We start from the raw sequence: 10,708 nt of genomic DNA, 5'->3' as shown, positions 1-10,708 counted from the left end.
TTAAATGTAGTAATTAAATATTAATTAAAAGGTCCGCAGTGAATGGGTTTAATGAACGTTATTTCTTTCGACAGCGCGACGCCCACTTGTCCTAGTGTCCAGTTGTACCAGTGCCAATTTATCAGTAGGTACATATTTGTATCTGCCTAATGAAATTTGTATTAGTGGATACTGGTAAACTAAGAATTTTATGGACATACCAGGTTTTGAGGGACCCTTTATTTTGTACATGTTTTATTCAGTTATTATAGTAATTTATTATCGCTTATATAATTGGTCCTCAATAATATGTATTATCGAACAACTCTATAAGTAAGTAGGCACGCCACAGAAAATAATTAATGAGAAATTAAAAACGTTTTCATTATGCAAATATTTATAGCGCTGGCAATTTATATCCTTGTCAGTGCCTTCAGACATGTCTCAAAAAGCGGCCGGAGAAAATGTCTTATTTTTATGGCGTGGTATGACGCCTCCGCGATGTTCAAACGAAATTACGATACTTACATAAGCACCCTTGCAAATAAAAGTAACTAAGCTCATCTTCCACCGGCAGCCTGCTACATAATGAAGGCCTCTTTAAACGTTTTACATTAAATTAATGCGACCTGTTGCCATTTTGTTATCTTTTATGGTGAGATTAAATTGTATTATTCACCGGAGAATTCTTGACCAATGAAAATATGGTTTTCACCAGGAAATTGATAATTAAACATAATGTTTAAAAAAGAAAATTGTCAGCATATTAGTTATGTACCTTTTGTCATCTTATCAGTTTCTTGAACGAGGAATGGTGACTATTCTGTTTTTAAGGATTAACGTGTTACCTGAAGGTGAAATAGGTTAAATTTGTAATTACTTTTATCATTTACTTTAATATTTACAACAACGGCATTTTGTTATTTTTAATAACATTATTTTAATATCTTGCATTTATGTGTTTTATATGACGCAAATGGTTGACTAGGGCCTCAATGAAATGCACTAATGCCAATAGGTACATTTCTATAAAGTGTTGAGACGCTACTCTACAGATGGCCAACAAATCCTATCTCTAGCCTCCACGCGGCGTCCCCTGGGCAATGCAGATATGGTGTGTCTTGTGACAGTATAACTCATCTGTAGCTAATAGAGAAGGGTGAAAGGCGAAACTCTGGCGCCTTAAAACGAGAGACCCCTTGGCTACGGAAAGGAAAACCCAGACAGAAAACCACACACCAACCCGTTTGGACAGCGTGGTGTGTTATGTCCAAATAACCCCATGGAACAAGAGCAAAAACAAAAATATCGGCCCTTATTCTCCGGAGGCTAACCTAACACTGATAACGGCAGTAATCAGCAAGGGAAGGCAGAGGGTGCTAAGAATCCCCGGAAAGATGGTAACGGCTGCCTACCGATGACCATTGCCACCTATAACGCGAAAACATTATCCAGCAACGCCAAACTTCTAGAGCTCGAAGAAGAACTCGAAAAAATCCATTGGGATGTTGTCGGGCTCAGCGAGATAAGACGACAAGGAGACGATATCGTCAATCTCCTCAGCGGACATGTACTCTGTTATAATTGGACTAAGACCGGACGCACAAGCGGTGTCGGAGTTTTAATCCACAGACTCTGGAAAGATCGCATAGTTGAATTTGATTTCTCCTCAGATAGAGTAGCAAGTTTAACACTTCAGCTCAGCAAAATATACCATATTCTGCTTTTGCAAGTTTATGCGCCCACTCAAAACTTACCTGATGAAGAAGTGGAGGAGGTATATGAAGAAATCAGTACGTTGAAAAATAAACGGAAATGTCACTTCACTATCATCATGGGAGACTTTAATGCACGAATCGGATCTCAAAACCAGGATGATGTAGCGGTCGGGCACTTCAGACATAGCACCAGGGATGGCCGAGGAGATATGTTAGTGGAATTTGCGGAAAACCACAATCTCTACATCATGAACTCATTCTTCAAAAAGAAGCCTTCCCGAAAATGGACATGGCGAAACCCAGCAAAACGAATCTGCGAAATCGACTACATCCTCACCGACAAGAAGGATATTTTTCTAGACTGCACTGTCATTAACAGATTTAATACTGGCAGCGACCACCGAATGGTAAGGTGTAAAGTACGATTTAACATCAAACGTGAGAGATCCAAACTGATGCAGAAGCCCAGAGTCCGCAGAGGCTTGAGAAGCAGAGTCGAATTCCAACAAGAGCTGGAGAACAGGCTAGCGGCTTTCCAGGCTGAAAATGACCCCATCTCCCTACAAAACACCGAAGCAATAGCAAAAATCATTATAGAATCTTCGGAAGAGACAGTGACTGCTGTGGTTGAACGAGTAAACAAACTTTCAAAGGAAACGTTGGTTCTTATGAAGCTGCGTAGGAGTACAAAAAGCGAGCAACAAGTAGCAAATGATCTCGAGTACTCCATGCTGTGAAAAACTCTACGTAAAAACATACGAGAAGATCTTCGTAAGTTCAATATAAATCTTGTAGAATCAATTGTTGCGTCAGGAAGGAGCTTACATAAGAACAAGCAGCATCTGTCGCAAGCGCAAGATGGAAGTATCGTGCGTAACTGAGATCATCTACTGGACACTGTTGTAGATTTTTACAGCGCTCTATACAAAGATGACACTGACATCAATTTAGATCTTCCGGTGAACGGAGAATATGGAGATCCTCTTCCCGAGGTTACTACCACAGAGGTGGAATATGCTATAATGTGCATGAAGAGTGGGAAAGCCCCGGGATAAGATGGGCTGACTATCGATGTTCTCAAACGGGCCGGGAGGACGGTGAGCGAAGTGCTCGCACGTCTGTTCACGTCTTGTCTGCACGAAGAGAACATCCCAGAGTCATGGAAAAATGCCTCCATTATTATTCTCCATAAGAAAAGAGATACTGAAGATCTGAAAAACTATCGACCAATTAGTCTACTGCCAATTCTGTATAAGGTTTTCACGAAAATACTCTCAAACCGTCTCGAAACAGTTCTAGACGAGAACCAACCAAGAGAGCAAGCCGGATTCAGAAGAGGCTACAGTACTATGGATCATATACAGGTCGTCAGGGAAATCATAGAGCGCTACCAGGAATACAAACTGCCATTATATCTTGGTTTTATAGACTATGAAACGGCGTTTGATTCCATCAAAGAATTCTCAATTATAGACGCCCTTAGCAACCAAGGAATTTCCAGACGCTACATAAATATATTGAACAGTATATACAGTGATGCCACAGCATGCGTGAAACTCCACAAACGGTTGTGTAAATTCCCCATTAACAAAGGTGTCCGGCAAGGTGATACTATTTCACCTAAACTATTCACCGCTACTCTTGAGGACTTATTTAGGAAACTTGATTGGGAGGAAAAAGGTGTTCCAATTAACGGAGAGCACCTCAGTCACCTGCGATTTGCAGATGATATTGTTATACTCTCACAAGACCCGAGAGACCTCCAAGGTAGAATGCAAGAACTCGCGGATGTCAGTCAAACGGTCGGTCTAAAGATAAATGTCTCAAAGACAAAAGTAATGAGGAACTGTTTTTCAGACCCTGCGATTATCTGTATTTCTGGCACCCAACTCGAGCAAGTCAGCAGCTACATCTATCTCGGACAGCAGGTGTCCATAGACGGAAGCATGCACGATGAAATTGCTCGAAGAATAAAGCTGGGATGGAGTGCTTTCGGACGTCTGAATAGTATCTTCAAGAGTGACCTACCATTATGTCTAAAGCGTAGGGTGTTCAACCAATGTGTGCTGCCCGTGCTCACGTATGGCTGCGAGACGTGGACCCTCAATACGATAGATGTCCAAAGGCTAAGAGTCACACAGCGAGGCATGGAGAGGTGCATGTTGGGCATCACGTGAAGAGAAACGAATGGGTGAGGAAGCAGACAAGAGTACGGGATGTAATAGACGTTGCCAAACAGCTGAAATGGAGATGGGCGGGGCACATTGCTCGCCGAAAGGACGGCCGCTGGACAAATGCCGTCATCCAATGGTACCCAAGGTGTACGAAACGGCCACAGGGTCGCCCTAAAAGCCGCTGGATTGACGAACTGGTAAAGTTCGGCGGAAATACGTGGCAGCGAACGACACAGGACCGAGAGAGTTGGAGAAAGCTTGGGGAAGCCTTCATCCAGCAGTGGATTGACCCCGGCTGATGATGATGATATGACGCATTGGACAATCTATGTAATGACATAATACTATTTTTACTAAATAAATAATTAAATATATTTTTAATAAAATTAAAAAAAAGGTTGAACGAATGGATTTATTTAGGGAAAATTTTAATTTGGTTGATCGTTTTTTATCGTAGAGGGGCTCAAAATCAGTCATTGCGTTGGGCCTCTACGTCACTAAACGCGCCACTGCTCCTGACTTTTCCGATGAACGAGTAAAATAATGACCAATTAAAGTCGAAATATCAAAAAAGCGACCAGCAGAATTTTTAGAGTTTTTTGAAGAATAGTTTTTTTTAACTTGAGAAGGCTACGAGTGATATAAGTCTTTTTGGAATGACATTTTTAAAAGTACGAGATTTCATTGGCAACGTGCAGTATCAGCGATCTCACTAGCGGTGACACTGAGTCAAATCTTGTAAATACATATATGATATAAAAAGTGACTGCAGTATATTATGGTATTACATAATATACAATGTTAAATATTAATATACTTGGACTCTAAAGAAAATAATCACCATCCGTGACACAATTTAAATATGGATAAATTAGCCCCTCTGATAAAATGGTGGTTCACCACTGATTTAGAATTTCTCAAGAAAATCTCTCAGTCAACATAAAACGCAACCAAATGTTCAGTAAGTAAGCGATCTTTTAGATCAGTCAAAATTTTAATGCTTCGCTTAGTGGGATGCTTTCACGTCACGTAGCGACATATTAGTTCGAACGTATATTACTCACAAATATTCAAAAGTCACAACGTGATCGTATCGTGAGTGTCATTTTAATGGCTCAGTGACGTTGATGAACATAAATTTATAAAGTGTTATACTTGTAAAAAGAGTATAGACGTAATAAGTTGAGCAAGTGGCTAACAAAATCTGTTAATACAAACTTCCCCCAACAAAGGGCCATTTGATTTTATTAGGATTTTCGAAAAATATACATAAGTCAACGACAAAATAGGATGTCTCACTTTTAAGTGATGTCTGAAATATGGTTGTTTTTGGTATACTGCCCTTCTAAGGAAGAAGGTGGTAACTGACTCTCACACACTTTCGAGATAAATGACATAATGTGTTTTTTCTCAAACTTTAGTACTGTGAATTAATAAAAAACGGTGCTAATTGTTATTAGTAGGATATTAAAATGCAAACAAAGTAATAATAAACAAGCAGTAACTGCAATGAATAGGTGTAATTACTGCCTTTTTGATAAAAAAATGTATTATTTTAGAAGATGTCTATTTTTTCACTAAGGATTTTAACGGTATTTTAGTGATAATTAATACTGATTTTACAGTAAAGAGAATATTTATAGCTTTCGAAATTACCTAACGAATGGCATTCATAACTCAATTTCACAAATTTTGCAAATTACTGCCTTCTTCCTTGGAAGGGCAGTATATTATGCACACTTTAAAATATAGCTATCAATACATTGACAATAATTTTTCAATCAAATTTAATGTCCGCTCTCTGTGTGACACATTTCTTTGTAAATATGTGAATAAGATTATTATCGTGCTAGCAAACATGCAAAAATCGATGGACTAAATCTATTTGGGAATATAAATAACTGCTTGGGGAGACTTACTTTTCATGCTATTGGCGTATATTGAGGATGTAGGTTATGAATGCGGGTTGAAAAGGATTTGTGGAAATCCGTCGACGGGCGGAAAGAGGTTAAAAAAAATATACAAGAAGGGTAGTCGGTACTTATTTATGATGGGGACTGGGATGTGCCTATACCTTATTTTTCTTCCGCACAAAGACCGTATTGGGTAGGCAAACTATTTGAAATGCCTCACGGAGCACTTTCGAGTGGTTACGAAGGTACTTGTTGTATCCCAGTAACCATATTACACCAGACGACGCGGGTTAAGTGTCTTCACAATGATTGAAAAACATCCCTACGTTTAGTGATTCTTCTTAAATACAATTTTAAATTTTACAAAAAATAACCTTGGAAGCCTAAACATTGAAGTATTCACCGTTAATAAGTTGCTTGAATAGATTTTCCAGAGTAGCAGTGAATCATTTTGTGTCACCTTGTCGGACAGCCTTGCTAAAGGAAAATATGCAAGACGGATTATGAAGCTTTACGATGGCTAGTACATAAATGATGTTATTTATATAGTGGTTAGAGATTCCTTGGTTTAACAACACGTCTATAATCGAATATTTTTTGATGGAATTGAATGAGTTTTCATAAGCAATGAAAACCAGATAGGTACAGTTGTAGTCTGTATTCTGTATTGCATATTAGAGATTGTTGTGGATCCTTAAAATAATGGAGACAATTTTGCAAAACATGAAACAGATTTATTAAAAGTTTTTTTAAGGCAATTTTTAAGACGACATTAATTACTTAATATGGAAAAAATACTTTTATATGATCAAGACATTTTTCTTGGTAGTGTTAAAAAAATAATATAAGCTACCAATTTTATATGAGGATTTTTAGCAATGTTTTTTTTTATATGAGACATGTTACTAAATTATGGATCCAAGTATATAATTCATAATAATTAACCAGAATTTACATATTTTTTTGTATATCCTTGGATATGCTTTTCATCTAGCTTAATGCTGGCATTTACGTTAGCATCCATATCGCTTCTCCAATGACTGGTGAATTATGCCAATAATATAATATTGTCCATTCGTAGATCTAGTTCTACAAGTTTAGTATACAATACAAGCGTAAATTTTAAACTTTAATATTATCGTTGATGAATATTACTTTATAATTTGGTTGCAAATATATTTTTTCATGCGAATAAAAATAACACAATTTCCGGAATGCTGATATTGTATTTTAAGCAATTATGAGATTTGATAAAAAAAAATAATACATCATTATTTTTTTTAAGTTGTACTGATATAAGTACCTACTAACAAACGAATTTGTGAGTTTTAAATATATTGTTGGGGACACTTACCAATTTGACCACAATACACCCTCCACTACCCGCCGTGTCTGTACCGCCGTGGATTATGCACGGCCACCTTCCACAGCGCTGTATTGCGACATAATGAATATTTAATTGCTCACATTTCGTCCTGAACGGAGCCTCACGGGACCAATTATTTGCAACCAGACCACAATTAATCCTTAGTGGGTGTGTACAGTGGGATAATTACTTACATATTACACGTATAGTAAAAGATATTGGGATTAAATTAGACGCCGAACAATGATTACAAAATACCATGAATATTGCACGGTGTATTAATTGCTTACCTAATTTCAAATATATATTATGATACGTGAAGAAACTACTATCTTGTATTTACACCATAAGTTTAGGGTATTTACGGCTTCGGTGTTCTTGATACAAGATTATCGTAGTCGAAATCGAAATCGTCCCAATTAGGAACAATATTACTTTTTGGATACGACTAAAAATCATATCTATTGTTTTCGGGTCGGGCTTAATTGAATGAGATCGTCCCTTGTAATATGATCGTCACGGAACACCTTGAAGTGGTTTTGTGTGTACTTTGTATCGTGATACAGAGGCTATATATATAGTGTACGTGCCAGCCTTAGAGTAACCGTCTAACATATTATTCTAATCTAGGACGATTCTTGATTAAAGATATGAGAAATTTAGTAGCGTCAATTTGTAGGTAGCTATCCTTAATAGAGTTGTAGGTAAGTAATACTCGTGAAACCATATATTTATGTTCAACTTCAATCTTCTTCTGTTAAGATAGCAGACGCTAATCAATTATCAACATATACATTAATTCAAAGCTCGCTTGAATTAGTGAAAGAAAGCAGTAAGGGAGAGAATAAAAAGATAATATGATGGGCCACCATATTATCATATATAAAATACAATATTACGTGAGACTTTACTAGAAGATACCTATTAGAGTCCCAAACTACCCGTATGACAGGTGGCTGCTGCATATTAATAACGACTATAGTTAGTATATACCTAGTACCTACATAAAATGAAACAAAATCGTTATATTGTGTTACGTTACTTATTTTATTCGGACATCTGGATAAAATATTCAAGAGTTATAAGAACGGTTATGAAATATAAACCATGAATTCAAAATATGTTCAAAAACTAAAAGAAACATAATATCAGTGACGTCCCTAGACAAAATGGCGCCCCATTTTTCATACAGTATTTTTTATCATTCTTTAATGACTCCAATATCTAAGAAATATGTTCAACCAGTGGCGCACCCAGGATTTAATATTGGGGGGGCCCAAGGAGGAGAATGTAAATTAGTCCATAGGATCTTTTTCTTCTTCACAGCCTAATTTCTCGTTTATCGGTCTTTTGTCTATTGCACTCGGTGTACCTACACCATGGTCCCCACATCCTGAAACGGGCCCTCAGGCTACGATATTTGGTGAACCCATACCTACCGCTAAGATAAAGGCAGTGTGAAACACTACATTAACGTTCTTCAAATTGTGTTTCAGTTCAAATTAAGGGTACTTATACAGTGAATTATTGGCGATTTTTAATACATCTACTTTAGTAATGGAGCTGTCGAATATCGACACATGATATTCAAAAAATATATTGCACAATTATATAAGTAATTGAAAATGTTCATGACCATGAAGTATACTTTTTTTACTATTAAAGCTAATTTATGATGTGTGTTTATCTCACTTATCAGGTCAACCCGACACGCCAGACCCCCCACAGGCCCCGGCCCCCCCAGGCTAGAGCTCTGTCAGCCCTCCCCAGCCATGACCTACACCACTCCGGAATTCGGGTGGACACCGAGAATTTTTTGACAGTTGCATTAGGGATTGTGTTAATACCTGACATTAGTGTTTCGAAATTTTTGTGTTAGAAATTAAAATCAAAGAAATTTTTCTAAAAAGGGTGCTGGAGAATTATTACAAATCATTTTTTTGCCGTGTCTTTATTTGTCTAATCCCAAAGGTATAGTTTATTGGCTTTCAAATTCAATGTTTAAAATCATTCTGATAATTTTCATTTTTGGGGGGTGCCAGGGCCCCTTGCCCCCCCCCCCCCCCTGGGTGCGCCACTGTGTTCTACTGTAATGATATGTTTAGTGTGAGATCGCAAAGGTTTAGGCATTATTTAATCGATAATCGATGACGGCGTGACGCTTCGATACAGACTAAAATCGTGGACCGGAGTGGATAGGTAATACAAAATGTAAAGACCTTGAAGTTAAAATGGGCAGACCGAAAAGACGTCATTGCTTAACAGTCCGGTGAGACTCAAGGGATAGAAAAAATAGCTGATGGATGAGATACTCAAATTTAACAGAAGTACGTGTTAACGAAAGACTGAGAACTGCGAAGAATGGAGACAACAAGGAGAAGAATTTATCTAGAAGTGGATTGAGTGGAATGGCTAAAATAATGAAAATAGTGTATTTATTACTTATATCACTTATAAATATAGTGGATGATTTTACAAACTTAAAAGGAAACAATCTACTCAGAAAGCTATGTCCATTATGTTTATTAAGTCGGTTCCTTTGATACGAGGGTGGGTCAATAAGTCCTTAGAAAAGCCGACAGGTGGCGCGACTAGTACTGTAAGCGGTTTGTTTTCATGCAGCGGCACTACCGATTCAGTATGCTGCGAAGTTTCAATCAGATTGGTCGGGTTGTTGTGTGTTTCTCGTACATTTAAAAAAAAAAATGCTTGTTTACAAAAAATGGAGAAAATTGAGTTTAGAGCTGTTATTAAACATTTTAATATAAAAGGGTTAACAGCAAAGGAAATAAAAAATGAGTTGGATTTAGTTCACGGCACATCTGCTCCTTCACTTGCAACTATTTATAACTGGTTAAATGAATTTAAACGTGGTCGTACATCAACAAAGGATGAACCACGCTCAGGACGTCCTGTAGAGGTGACTACACCAGAAATGATCAATAAAATCCACGATATGGTGTTAAGTGACCGAAGATTAAAGTTGAGTGAGATAATTGAGGTTACAGGGATCTCAAAAGGTAGCGTCATTTCTATTTTACATGACAAATTGGGCATGAAAAATATTTCTGCAAGATGGGTGCCGCGTTTGCTCACAGTCGACAATAAACGCAATATGGTGGTGGCCTCTAAAGCCCTGTTGTCGCTCATGCAACGCAATCCGGATGAATTTTTTCGTCGCTTTGTGACTGTAGATGAAACATGGATACACCACTATACTCCCGAGACGAAAAAACAGTCAAAGCAGTGGATTGCAAAAGGCGAACCATGTCCAAAGAAGGCGAAAACCGTAAAATCAGCTGGTAAGGTTATGGCTACTGTATTTTGGGATGCACGTGGAATTATTTTCGTTGACTATTTGGAAAAAGGAAAAACAATAACAGAGGATTATTATGCATCTTTATTGGACCAGCTAAAAAACAAAATTGAAGAAAAACGGCCTCATTTAAACAGGAAAAAATCCTCTTTCATCAGGACAATGCCCGTGTTCACACATGTTTACGATCAATGGCTAAAATTGAAGAATCGAAGTTCGAATTGGTCGACCACCCACCGTAT

General features: G+C 37.6%; 1 protein-coding gene across 1 annotated transcript; it reads left to right on the top strand.

Moving 5' to 3' along the window:
- The first annotated feature begins 1,396 nt into the window (after positions 1–1,396).
- Positions 1,397–2,434, top strand: LOC147067337 (protein CFDP2-like). Its single transcript, XM_085953578.1, has one exon. It carries the CDS (start codon positions 1,397–1,399, stop codon positions 2,432–2,434), a length of 1,038 nt encoding a protein of 345 aa, XP_085809704.1.
- Positions 2,435–10,708: the final 8,274 nt, after the last annotated feature.

The sequence above is a fragment of the Rhyacophila brunnea genome, unplaced genomic scaffold (assembly GCF_057557595.1).
Source record: "Rhyacophila brunnea isolate RB1 unplaced genomic scaffold, BYU_Rbru_1.0 scaffold_4, whole genome shotgun sequence".
In the NCBI taxonomy this organism is placed as follows: domain Eukaryota; kingdom Metazoa; phylum Arthropoda; class Insecta; order Trichoptera; family Rhyacophilidae; genus Rhyacophila; species Rhyacophila brunnea.
The sequence above is the reverse complement of the archived record's forward strand: the minus strand, read 5'-3'. Positions and strand labels throughout refer to the sequence as shown.